The following is a 13,215-nucleotide window of genomic DNA, read 5'->3' on the forward strand; positions in this document are numbered from 1 at the left end:
ATTTCTCTTTGAGGTTTTGAAAGATACTTCACATACTACTAAGATCTGTACAAAATGGAACTTTTGATTAAGAGTGTTTTCCACCTCTCCAATCCCATTAACACCAGTGAATCACTTTAAAATTGCTACCAATTTTTGAAGCATAATTATTCATCTAGAGCAATAAACTTGATATTTTAGTCAAGAGTAATTTCTGCAATTCAATAAAATTGGCTTGATATTAATTGTTACTATGGCGCACTAAGTGCCTTAGATGTTCCACCAAAAGACCATTGGAAATGCATGCAAACAAAAAGCTCACATTCATGCTGGGATTCATTTTAATGCCGGTAAGTTGTTTACACTACATGACATTGTGATTATTCTGGAAACTAAATTCATTATGCAGATTGCTTGATGTATGCACAAGTGACCGCAACATCCTACGTGGTGGATACCGAAATTCGCTGTGATGCCATGGGTGAACCACCAATGAATTGACTGAACTTTTTTAATTAAAAATCGTTTTTGGCCCACTTGTCAAACCTAGAAAGTAAAACAGTAAATGGGCTGTTAGAAACATTCAGGGACCAGATGCCCATGTATAAAAAATCTTTTCACATAAACTAAAATTAAGAATTCAAAATAATTCCGTTTCCGAGTATTTCCTGTTGCCTCATCACTGTTAACATAACTCCTGTCACTGGACTTTGTCCCGGTCCAACATTAAACGAGACACTTTAGTGTTGAGCGTGACTGGTAAGTACTTCTGAAAATGCATTTTTACCATCAACATTTTAAATAGCCCGATTACTCAAAATGTGCATATTAAGCACTGATACTTAACCCATTGTCATTAGAAACCTGTCAGAAGATGACCTCAGGTCCACCAGACTTTCTACAGTTCAATAACCTGGCCTGTGAGTCAGTCGGAGGAAAGGTGAGAGCAAGGACTGCTGGGGACTCGCGTGGACTGTACAGAATGAGGATTTTAAAAATACCTTTCTTGTTGAACATCTAAGGTGCTTTTTGCCACAGATGAGTGGTTCGCTCCTGCTGGGAACCTCCTGAAGGTACAGAGGGTTTCTGACAGCTTCACTTTGTCAAAAGTTTTGAGAATGACACAAATATTGGTTTGCACAAAGTTTGCTGCTTCCATTTTATTGTGGCAATTTGCATTTAGAATGTTATGGATTAAGTCAATTGGAGTATCCTGGCTCAAAGTGACTGTGCCTGACTGGACGGCCATTGCTTATTTATTTCCTCTTGACGTTTATGGCCTGTGCAGAGAGAGCCGCCAGAGTTCTTAGCATCTGCATTCACAGAGTTTGGGAAGTGGATGGATGGATGGGAGACGAGGCGAAAGAGGATTCCTGGTGAAACAGCTTTCCATGACATGTTCAGAAATAATATAAATGTGACACAGGCAGTTGCCGTACTTGGTTTTTTGTTCGTTTTTCTGAAGGGCATGATTGGTGCATAATCCAGCTAGGAGTGCCTGGGACCATACATGGCTTTGACGTGGATACCTCGTTCTTCACGGGGAACTATGCTCCAGCTGCCTCCATCCAGGCTGCCTGTCTGGGTATGCGAGCCCTGATCTCCTGATCTCCTGATCTCGCAATCAACATGCAAATTAAATCAATCACTCTTATGTTATAACACTGGTGCTTTACATTCCATTACATACACTAACAGTTAAAGAACACTTCGATTTTTACAGATTTTTATCGAAATGTAAGCAGTTCTTAACAAATAAACTATTGTTAAAAATGGATGTAGCTGACTTTGGCAGATATAACAGTGTCCTGATGGCTGGACATGGCGAGGAAGAAGGACACATACGCACGACATCGCGAGACAGGGGTTTAATACATAGTAGACAGGACAAGGGGAACATCACCAAACAACGACCCGACCCCGAACAGACACGAACAGGGCAGCTTTATACAATTATACACAGGTGCACACAATCAGGAAACCCCGGAGTAACCCCTGCCGGACCGGATCATGACAGACAGGAATAATAAATGTGTTGCATTTGCTGGTTGCTTTGATGTCACTCTTCTGACAATGTGCCGGCCATTCCATGTTTCAAGTTCTTTGAACTTCTGATATAGCTTGGATGTATGATTTGGGTCATTGTCTTGCTGTAGGATGGACCCCTGAGCAACTAGACGTATTCCAGAGGGCTGCAGAATGATGTGGTAGCCATTTCGGTTCAGGGAGCTTCTCACGCTGTACAAATCATAAACCCCGGATCCACCACTCTTCCTCCTCCATGTTTGACAGTAGATGTCACACACTGAGGAACCAGCCTTTCACTCCACAGCGTGCAAAATCCTGTGTGATGAAGATTTTTTTATTCTTAGCAGTGAATTTTTTCTTTTGCTGCGACTTGAAAATCAAAGTCTTAACAGTTAAAACTGAGGCTTGCTGACTGTGACCACTATTAAGCTGAGCTTGAAGCTGTGGTCCTGTGACTCTCAGAAACTTGCCTTCTGACCTGGTGTGGCTCCTGGTCTTCCTTTCAGGGGTTCCCTCAGGTTCTGAGGGAAATGATTATGAGTGTGTGGCACCACAGTGAGTTTTTATGCAGGAACAACCAAGAAAAGACTGCTCCATCTGTATGTGGGTTTGTTGGGATTTGTTTGTCTGTGTTTCTTTAGGTGCATTTTGGGGGCCTGATTGGTGGTATCCACATACAGACGTAACAAGACCTGTAAGAATTGGCAGCACCACCTTTCACGGCTTTATCACATATGCCTTTGTGTTTCATTTTGCAATTGGGTAACATCACCCTTTTTAACCTCTGGCAGTTCAGACCTTGCTTTTATACCGTTTCAGGTCATTTATTGGGCTTGAACTGGGGTTTCCTAGTCTGAGTAAAGAGCTGAAATCTGTCCCAGTTTAACAGGCACTGCTTTATTTAACCGCCAAGGCTGGTTCGCTCAGCTGGTTACAGTGTGGTGCTAATAACACCAAAGGCACAGGTTCGACCCATACGGGCCACATTTCATTTATCTGGGCAGTGGTGGCCTAGCGGGTAAGGAAGCGGACCCGTAATCAGAAGGTTGGGCTTCTCAAGCTTCCAAGATGCCACTGAGGTGCCACCGAGCAAAGCACCGTCCCCACACACTGCTCCCCGGGCGCCTGTCATGGTGCCCACTGCTCACTCAGGGTGATGGGTTAAATGCAGACGACACATTTCGTTGTGTCACAATGGCAATCGCGTCATTTCACTTATAAACCACCAGACACGAGGAGGAAAATGATTGTTATGAACCAATAGTCATCACCCTGAGCACAGTGTCATTTAATGTGTGGCTGTGTGCAGATGAAACTCCAGCTCTGGCTCTGGAGGGAGACCGTACTGGAATGGCCGCCTCTGAAGAACAGTTTGAAGATGTGTCCAAAGTGAGTCTGGACATATGAGGTTTGACTCATTAAAAGATGTTAAAAGACGCAACTTACAGTAAAATTATTAATATCCACATGTACATAAAATTATATTTCAGCATTGGCATGATTTTTTTTATTTTATTTTAATCAAATGGACTCAAATGTAGACAAGGGACAATATTTTTGTGAAAAATGAAATGAAAGTCAACCAAGAACTGAAGAAAAAAGGTATTTATTGAAATTGTGTGATGCTGTCTTGTTTCCCACAGCTAGAATCTGAGAGGTGGGAGTTCCTTGTTCCCATCAATGAGCTGAAACCAGGGCATGCCAGCTCCTGCCACAACTATTTTCCTGTTACCTTATCAAGACGGGTGACACATCTGCGACTCAACATGTACCCCGGTAATGCGGGAAAAAAAAAACAAGAACTGAATTTTGATTTTTATTTGGATTGGTCTGTATAGAGCTTATATGCTCCATTTTGCAAACAGATGGGCCTGCTGTTTTCTGCCGGGACTCACTCTCTGCATGTAAACTGGCACAGTTTCCATTTCCCTCGCCATAGTCACTCCAAGTCATCCCTTAGATTAAAAAAAGTTTTCATTTAAAAGTTTGGTTTTGGTATTTTTGTATATGTGTGTGTGTGTGTGTGTGTGTATAGAGGGTATATATAGAAGGTTTATGTCCTGTAAGTGTGCCATTTTATGCTGCCATGTTTTTGATGTGACCCAGATTGGACAAACCAAAAGTTGGATAAACTAAATACTTGTGCTGCTATGCAATAATTCATTCATATGCAGCATGACTCTGGCTTGTGTTTGCAGATGGAGGCATTGCAAGGCTGCGAGTGTATGGTGTAGGACAGAGGGACTGGTCGTCTATACGTCTTCGAGAGTTGGTGGACCTTGTGGCACTGACCAATGGTGGCGTATGTGTGGGCTACAGCAATGCCCACTTTGGCCACCCACGCAATATGATTGGTAATGCAGTAGGGATCAGAGTTTAGTCGTCCATCATAAGAATCCTAGTCCTCTCACAAACAGTGGCCTTACTGGCACTGTCTGTATTGCAATGGCACTAAATGTATGATTCCATGAGAAACGCTGCATAAACAGGAAGTGCATGAAAAATAAATTCCCAAGTTTAGGCAGAAAGGGTGCTAGCTGTGACCCTCCGTTCTTTTCCTCTATGGAAACCCATCACCTTGAATTCAAATTGAGTGATAATAATGATCAACTTTATTTAATAATACATAGTAAACCAAGCAGTTGTGCATATTTGAAGAGCAGTGAGGTAGTGGCAGGTGTAAATGTACCTTTGTTATGTCTCCATGTCACTGCTTGGAAGGATTGGGCCGAGCTGCCAATATGGGAGATGGCTGGGAAACAGCACGACGCCTGGACCGGCCTTGGGTGCTGGAGGTAAGCAGTGAGATGAAAAACGCCCTTCAGCACACACGGGCTCGAACTGGTGTGAACTGGGCCTCAATACTGTCTAAGTCCCAACTTAAGCCCAATTCAGACTTTACAGTTTTATGTGAACGTGGTCCAACATCCTCGCCGAATCAAACAGTCATGGATGAAAGACTGTGTAGTGCGTGACCTTACTGATTAGTAGTTCATCTCATAATCGTTGTATCCTGATGCAGACATCAAGGATTCTACATTGATGCGAACATAATCGATTAAATCATAAGCATGTTGCTTGGTGATTTTCCAGTTTAAAACTAGTGCAGGCAGTGACTGATCTGAGTACACCGCCACTCCTGGTAGGAGTTATAAGGAGTTCTTATAATTCTAGCCACGACTGATGTATAATTCTTCTTTCTCAGACGGATTCTCAGGGCATTCTGCAAGTGCCTGGTTTCGAATGGGCCGTCTTTAGGCTTGGTCACCCTGGAGTGATTAGCCAAATCGAGATCGACACCAATCATTTCAAAGGTAATAATAACTCTTTATTTCAAGGCCATTTGTAGGCATATGAATGCATACTTTGTGAAAAATCCCGGGAAGTTAAATATTAAGAGAAAAATGTAAAATTGCAACTGCGGAATATTCTTTCCGTGGAAAACCGAAAGCTTGCTTTGAAATTCACACCGCTTGTCTCGTGCCAGGAAATTTCCCGGACTCCTGTAAGGTGGAGGTGTGCAGTTTGACAGCAGAGGAGGAGGAGCAGTGTTGTATGAGCAGGTGGAGCAGCGGGCCAGCGGGTGGCTGGAGAATTCTTCTTCCTCCTCAGAAGGTGACATTTGGGTCTGAGGAGACTTGAAGGTTCTCTCAGAAGTCCGTGTATAGAACTAGAACAGGGTACCTGAATACTTTGTGGACTGGGTTACCGATTGAGGGGATTGGAGCCTCGCTGGACTGTGGAAACCAGTCTGTTTGACCATACTATATAAGTTTCTGTCCTCCAGAAGACATTAGTCTGGACACTGAGACACAGCTGTGTGTTTGCATGTTATTGGGAGGTGTGTGCAGATCAGTCCCCAAATTGATCATCGAAATAAGGCATCTGATGTAGAAAAAACATATGTATTTATAATAGAGAAGACTGGACACCACTCATTAGCATTTTTTTTTTCTTTATAGATGATTGCTACTCAGTAACTTTCATGTTAAGCAAAGAGCTGGTGAACGCTGATCTTTCCTGACTGTTTTCTGGTTTCTTTTCAGCTCAAACCCCACAACAGACACTTCTACTCCACTGATGCTCTGTGGAACTGTGGGGCAGTCAGTCATGTTCGGTTGTTCATTGCCCCAGATGGAGGGGTCAGCAGGCTGAGGCTTTGGGGTCAGCTTGCCACTGCTTCCTCTGGAGGTCACCTTAAACCCGCCTCTAAATTGTGATACCAGGGTGCACAACAGGGGGCAACAGGGTATTCTGTAATTTCAGTAATGAGCATCATCGTATTATCCAGCTGACCTTTTAACCTTTTAACATCTTTAGGCCATGTTGGTGTCTTTGAACGGTGTAGTTACTGCTCTAGCCCCTGCTTTAATAAAATCCCAAAAAAAGATTAACTTTTCGATGCGCTAATTCCTGAGGTTTTAACAGATTACACCACCACAACAACATTTATTTCTTATTTAGCCCAGAATCACATACAGTACGTCTCAATGGGCTTTCACAAGCCCTACAGTTGACACCCCCCAAACTTGACCCTTCTGCACACACGGAAAAAAGAAAGGAAGAAACGTTGGGAAGGAGTGATACAAGGAGGGTAGAGTGAGCCTGCAAATGGTGTCAGTGTTGGGTTGGGGATGATTTGTACAATATAATAATAAGTTCTACAGTTGTAGGGTTGGAGAAGTCCAGAATGTAGTCCAGTGTCATGGTCTAGATTACATGTCCATAATGATGCTACTGGTCCACCAGTTGCCCTACACATTTTTTTAAACCCTGTGTTGGTTAACTGATGTCGCCCACGTGTGATGGAGCAAGACTTAGTTCTTTTTGGCTCTCTAGCTTGTTCCCTTTCTTGTTCTTAGGTTCAGTTGATTAATAAATGTGTCCCTGTCAAGCACTTTTACTTTGCACCCCCACTTCGGCGACATCTGTCCAAACTTGCACCTGCCACAGACTGGTCAAAGATATTGAACATCTTCATACAGCGAAGATTCCATGTTACTTTTACAGTCCAGTCTTTAAATGCCAGGATAGAAATAGTCTTTTACACATTGGACACATTTCACCAGTACCCTCTGTTCCCCGATCACCACTGACCTCAGAACAGCAGAGAACGCTCTATCGAATGTCTGATGTTTTTATAAATGACTAAAAGCTTATATTCCCAAAACAAACTAGAACTGTTTCCATGGCAGGTTTACGGAAGCAAGTTGTGTTTGAAGTGAGTGCGGTGCAGTGCACTTTCTTCCTAGACTCTGAGATGTCTCTAGCATGTGGCGGTTGGTCTAGCGGCTAAGGAAGTGGACCCGTAATCGTAAGGTTGCCGGTTCGAATCCTAAACTGCCAAGGTGCCACTGAGCAGAGCACCGTCCCCACACACACACTGCTCCCCGGGCGCCTGACATGGTGCCCACTGCTCACTCAGGGTGATGGTTAAATGCGGAGGACACGTTTCATTGTGTCACCGTGTGCTGGACTGCAGTGTTATAATATCATACCACTTTTTGTCAATACAGATTCATGATAGCAGGGTTTTGTACCAATTCTGTGGTAAATAGCCTGGGATAGATTTCAATTTGGAGAACACTCAACAACACAGTATTGGGGTGTTATGCGAGTGTGTAGAGACCCTACATTACCCTCTGTACTTTACATATACTCCCATATCACAAAGCACTAAACCATTCAACAAATCTGAACTCACACACAGACTCATAGCCTTCTTACCACCCGCCTGTCCTGTCACTGGTGTGTAACAGTGTACCTGTCATGTGTTTCACCATTGTCACCCATGTAGAAGTGTGAATTCATGGATGAAATTGATTACTCTCCTGGAGCAAATCAAGATGTTTATGGTTGGAAAATCAATCAAACACAATAACATACAACAATTTTATAAGACAAAATCTTATACAGTACTATACATGATTCACACAAAACATGATTCACACAAAAATGTGAAATAAAAAAAACAATATCTATTATTAATCTTTTACATTATGCTTTACCATATATGAATAAGTTTGAAAGACACCTCTAACCGTACAGCGTTTGTGTAACGTTGCGTGTGGCAGTTCCTCTCCTGCCCTCGTGGGGCGCCAGAGAGCCGTTTTGCGCCGTCCTCTGCCCGGCGAGCGCCCTAGAAGAAGGGTGTGGCCGCTCAAAGCGTCTGCTTCCGGCCCGCTGCTTCCTTTTCCTGGTGCCTGGCCGAGAGAGTAGCGGGGAGGCCGCGGACCTCCGACAAAATCCCCTTCCATCCGCACCGAACGGCGCGTTTCATCTCCCGGAACGATGACGGAGCAGATGACTGTGAGAGGGACCCTGAAGGGCCACAGCGGATGGGTCACCCAGATCGCCACCACCCCGCAGTTCCCCGACATGATCCTGTCCGCGTCCAGAGGTAGGAGCCGCGCCGCCACGCCGCCGATGACGGGGGGGGGTCCCGCTCGGTTAACGGGCCGCTTGTGTCGCCGCGCCCGCAGATAAAAGCATCATCATGTGGAAGCTGACCCGCGACGAGACCAACTACGGCATCCCGCAGCGGGCCCTGCGCGGACACTCGCACTTCATCAGCGACGTGGTCATCTCCTCCGACGGCCAGTTCGCGCTGTCCGGCTCCTGGGACGGAACCCTGCGCCTGTGGGACCTCACCTCGTAAGTCTCGGGGAGGTGGGTGAGCTGGGATGCCAGCTGTTGCTTTTTAGGCTAAAATGGTCAATGCTGCACGCAAAAAAGTGCACAAAATAATGTGAAGCATTGTGATTTAAAGTGAGGTATTTTGGAAATAGTTGTCCAGACCCTGCGTTTGTTTCAAGGTTTCATTAAAACCCTGGAAAAGTCATGGAATTAGTCTTCCAGGCCTGCTATATAAACTCAAGTTCTGGAAAAGTAACTGAACGCTGATATCTCTGATGCACTAATGACATATGAAGTATGTAGATCTTTTTTTTTTCTTTTTTTCTCCCTACGTTTAGAACTAGCGCAGGTCTGTTGTATCTCTACATTGTGAACCACGTTACTTGGTGCTGCGTGCTTTGCTTCCGTATTCCAGCTCCTCTGCAGCCGCAGGTCTCCTTTTAAAAGCCATTAAATTACAGATGCTGCTTTACACTGGAACATGATTGGTCTGTTTTACTCAAACTTGGAGCAAGAAACTGTGTCAGAGAACTGTGGAGAACTGAATCTCTTATGTAAAGATTAGGGGTGGAACATTTAATTAGAGGCTTTTTGTAATCAGATTTATCCCAAAGCATTTTGTATGAGTTACAATCAAATAATAGACATGAATATTGTATGGTCAAGCTTTTTTTAATTGCTTTTAATTCATTTAAACTGCATTTCAATTCCAAACAAAAATAATATCCCTGGCTAAAAATACTTTAAGTACATTTACAAAATGGTATTGTCATCAAAAACAGAAATTTCAATGTAAAGTGCCATCTATAATCTTTAAAAAGAACATGCCTTGCTGAATGCAATCCCATAATGCAATGCGCGCTTTGCTGGCAAACTGAGCACACAATGCATGGTGCTTTGGTGACTTTGAAGTGAGAATTTTGTAGCCCAACACAGCTACAAATTGCAGCTTTTACTTTTCCCATTTCTCAACTAATCAGTTAATTGTTGGTCATTTTGGGTAAATACTGCCACGCCCAAGCTGCTTTTATTTATTTTATTTTTTGTGCAGGGGCACCACAACCCGCCGCTTTGTTGGTCACACCAAGGATGTTCTGAGTGTGGCCTTCTCTGCAGACAACCGTCAGATTGTCTCCGGCTCCAGAGATAAGACCATCAAGCTATGGAACACGCTGGGTGTGTGCAAGTACACCATTCAGGTAAAAAGCCTGGAGATGCCGCATGACCTCTGTAGCCTCTTGAAGGCAGCGTCCGTTCTTACCTAGCGATGTCTTCATTTGGTCTCAGGACGAGAGCCACTCAGAGTGGGTTTCCTGTGTGCGCTTCTCCCCCAACAGCAATAACCCCATCATCGTGTCCTGTGGCTGGGACAAGATGGTCAAGGTAAGCTGCCTTGTCTCCTGCATGGTTCCACACTGCCACCGGTGGAGGTGGTCACGTCTGTCTGCTGCCCCACAGGTGTGGAATCTTGCCAACTGTAAGTTGAAGACCAACCACATCGGCCACACCGGCTTCCTGAACACTGTGACGGTGTCTCCTGATGGCTCCCTGTGCGCTTCGGGTGGAAAGGTAATGACCTTTTGACCTCAGTGTCTGTAGTCTGATGGTGGTGTGGTGATGAAACTGAAATGTCAGCTGGATTACTGTGATGATAAAGAGGCTGTTACTGAACACAACACCGCCAGGCCGGTTTCTTCTCTCTGCTCTCTACTCGAAGCTTATTGGTTGCTGGGTGTGTGTTTGTAGGACGGCCAGACCATGCTATGGGACCTGAATGAGGGCAAGCACCTATACACTCTGGATGCCGGAGATATCATCAACGCCTTGTGTTTCAGCCCCAACCGCTACTGGCTGTGCGCTGCTACTGGTCCCAGCATCAAGATCTGGGTGAGTACTGGGACTGAACAATCACCTCACTGCCCTGACTGGTCTACAGAGCATCATAAGGCACTGGAGAGCAGTAGCTCAGGGGGGTAAGGGCATGCCCTTTTGTGATCAGTTATTTTAAATATGTATTTGTCCATTTTCTCAGGACCTTGAGGGTAAGATTATTGTTGATGAGCTCCGGCAGGAAGTGATCAGTACCAACAGCAAGGCCGAGCCTCCACAGTGCACCTCCTTGGCCTGGTCTGCTGACGGACAGGTATGTATACGTAGCCCTAACAAAAAGCCCCAACACTGTGCTGAACTCCTCCGGTGATTTTACTCAATCACGTTAAGCTCTGAACCCCAGTGCTGACAGTCCTGCAAATATGAGGCGGTGGCAGTCAAAAAAAAAACTTCAGTGGGTGGCGAGTATGGGTGAGTTTTAACTCGTTCTGTATTTTCTGTTTTTCTCACCAGACTCTCTTCGCCGGATACACAGACAACCTGATCAGAGTGTGGCAGGTCACCATTGGAACCCGATAGAAACTTTTCTATTAAAACATTGAATAAAGACTCATAATTTGTGACTTGCTGCTTTTTTTTTTTTTTTTCTCCCTTTTTTTTTTTTTTGTCCTCATGGTTCTGTTGCTTTAAGTAATTCACACTGTGAAATGTATCAATCTTTTAAATCCATACCTTTTTATAGTCCATTACAATGATCGGTGGCAATTTAGTCAGTTGGACTTTCCATTTAATATAAACATATTCATAGTTAAAAATATAAACTGTTTTCAATTGATGAACAGACCAGTCATATTTGTACAGTTGAATGAGCCGTTGAGAACTGGCGTTTCTGGTCCTGTGGAGAGGTGCGCAGCTCCCTGACACGTTCCCCTCTGGACCAGCAGTGATGGACACGGTGATGACGGTCTGAAGCCGTGATCTCGCGAGATTTCAGTTCTCTGAGTTGGTATCCAGGCAACTAGCGGGAAGCGCGGTTAGCGTTAGCTGCGAATTTAAACAGTGTTAAAGAAGTCACTAAAGAAATATTTATTTTATTTAAGCAATTAGTTATTGAAGAAAGTGCATTTGGTCATGAGCGAGACGCCGCGGATTCGTGTGGAAAGGACTCTGGCGCTGATTAAACCCGACGCTGTGCACAGATCCGATGAGATCGAGGACTTCATTGTCAGGAACGGGTTCATCATACTGGAGGTATTTCATCCAACACGTTTTCTCTTCAAAACCCTTCACAACATATTTGGCTGTAAAATACAGATTCTTTACAAAAAGAATATTCTCCAGACACTGTAACTGAACGGGTTTTTCATGTAGAACCATAGAGGTGCGATATTGGCACAAATTAGGTCAGTGAGCCAGGATTTTAATAAATGACAAAAATACACACCCCTGCTCCCGCTCTCACTCCCACTTTGGGGTTAGTGGTGGCCTAGTGTTTAAGGAAGCAGCCCCGTAATCAGAAGGTTGCCGGTTTGAATCCACCGAGGTGCCACTGAGCAAAGCACCATCCCCACACACTGCCTGTATCACATGTGACAATGCTTCCGTATTCACTTCACTTTCTTTCTCACTTTCTCCCAGTTGGTATTATATTTATTAGGTCGATCTTTGTTCTTTTTTCGATCTCAGTTCTTGGTAATGCTCCCGAATAAACCTACGTACTCGAACTGTGCGTAAATGTTTATGTCCTTCTGTCCCTTAGAAACGGAGGTTGCACCTGACTCCAGATCAGTGCGCTGACTTTTACTCCGACCAGTGTGGGCAGCTGTTCTTCCCCAGCCTCACCGCCTTCATGAGCTCAGGACCCATAGTTGCACTTGTTCTGGCACGATACGAAGCCATCGCTACTTGGAAGGCCCTGATGGGCCAGACCAGCAGCACCAAGGCCAAGGAGACACACCCTGACTGGTAAGGACCCAAATGGAGCGCTGTGTGGGCTGTAGCTACAAGACTGGCTGAATCATGGCACTGATTTGCGTGATCCAGGAATTAATTGGCATTAAATGGCATTTCTGTTGCTGTGTTTTTGCAGCCTGCGGGCCAAATATGGCACATCGGACCTCAGAAATGCTGTTCACGGCAGCGAGACGTCTTCTGCAGCTGACAGGGAGATCAGATTCATGTTCCCAAACAGTGAGTTATAGACACAGAACCGACATCATGTGCATTCTATTCTATTTACCTTTTTTACATGGCCTCCTCAGTTTGACGTTTTATGCTGATTTGATGGTTTATAAGATTCTAATATGCATGTTGTTGTCAGTGGTGGCAGAACCCATACTCTCTGGAGATGCAGCAAAGGACTTTCTGAGCACCCATGTAAACCCAACACTCCAGAGAGGCCTTACAGAACTCTGCAAGACAAAACCTGCAGACCCTGTGGTAAGTATTTCCATAGAACAATACCGTATACACAGCTCTGGAAACAGACACACAATATGGTGATTGTCATTTTTCTCAGCATATCTAACTTTTTTCCCCTCTTTTTTTATTCTAGATTTGGTTGGCCAACTGGCTACTTACCAACAATCCAAACAGCCCCAAAATATTATTCAGAAGCGTCACATGAAAAGGACACGCCTGAGGACATTTTCGGGCTTTGTGTGTTTTCTGTTGTGTATAGAAATCTGTTACATTCACAGATAATAAATTGTTGTTTTCTTCACTAATTCTTCACTATTGAAT

The 13,215-nt window shown here is 44.4% G+C and overlaps 3 protein-coding genes across 3 annotated transcripts; all 3 read left to right on the forward strand.

The window, feature by feature from the left end:
• The first annotated feature begins 723 nt into the window (after window positions 1–723).
• Window positions 724–6,439, forward strand: allc (allantoicase). The gene is made up of 12 exons (XM_029002864.1): window positions 724–738; window positions 840–919; window positions 1,002–1,052; window positions 1,268–1,355; window positions 1,445–1,564; window positions 3,317–3,396; window positions 3,651–3,783; window positions 4,206–4,361; window positions 4,729–4,802; window positions 5,213–5,321; window positions 5,495–5,622; window positions 6,054–6,439. Exons 2-12 carry the CDS (start codon window positions 854–856, stop codon window positions 6,225–6,227), a joined length of 1,179 nt encoding a protein of 392 aa, XP_028858697.1. The 5' UTR covers window positions 724–738; window positions 840–853; the 3' UTR covers window positions 6,228–6,439.
• Window positions 6,440–8,185: 1,746 nt separating this feature from the next.
• LOC114803229 (guanine nucleotide-binding protein subunit beta-2-like 1) lies at window positions 8,186–11,096 on the forward strand. The gene is made up of 8 exons (XM_029002647.1): window positions 8,186–8,407; window positions 8,490–8,661; window positions 9,695–9,842; window positions 9,931–10,026; window positions 10,102–10,212; window positions 10,390–10,530; window positions 10,676–10,786; window positions 10,987–11,096. The coding sequence occupies exons 1-8, from the start codon at window positions 8,299–8,301 to the stop codon at window positions 11,050–11,052; spliced, it is 954 nt and encodes a 317-aa protein (XP_028858480.1). The 5' UTR covers window positions 8,186–8,298; the 3' UTR covers window positions 11,053–11,096.
• A 197-nt stretch (window positions 11,097–11,293) lies between these two features.
• LOC114763549 (nucleoside diphosphate kinase homolog 5-like) lies at window positions 11,294–13,195 on the forward strand. Its single transcript, XM_028953303.1, has 5 exons — window positions 11,294–11,724; window positions 12,233–12,438; window positions 12,563–12,663; window positions 12,794–12,912; window positions 13,028–13,195. The coding sequence occupies exons 1-5, from the start codon at window positions 11,605–11,607 to the stop codon at window positions 13,097–13,099; spliced, it is 618 nt and encodes a 205-aa protein (XP_028809136.1). The 5' UTR covers window positions 11,294–11,604; the 3' UTR covers window positions 13,100–13,195.
• The last annotated feature ends 20 nt before the right edge of the window (window positions 13,196–13,215 follow it).

Source organism: Denticeps clupeoides, chromosome 14, assembly GCF_900700375.1.
Source record: "Denticeps clupeoides chromosome 14, fDenClu1.1, whole genome shotgun sequence".
Taxonomy (NCBI): Eukaryota; Metazoa; Chordata; class Actinopteri; order Clupeiformes; family Denticipitidae; genus Denticeps; species Denticeps clupeoides.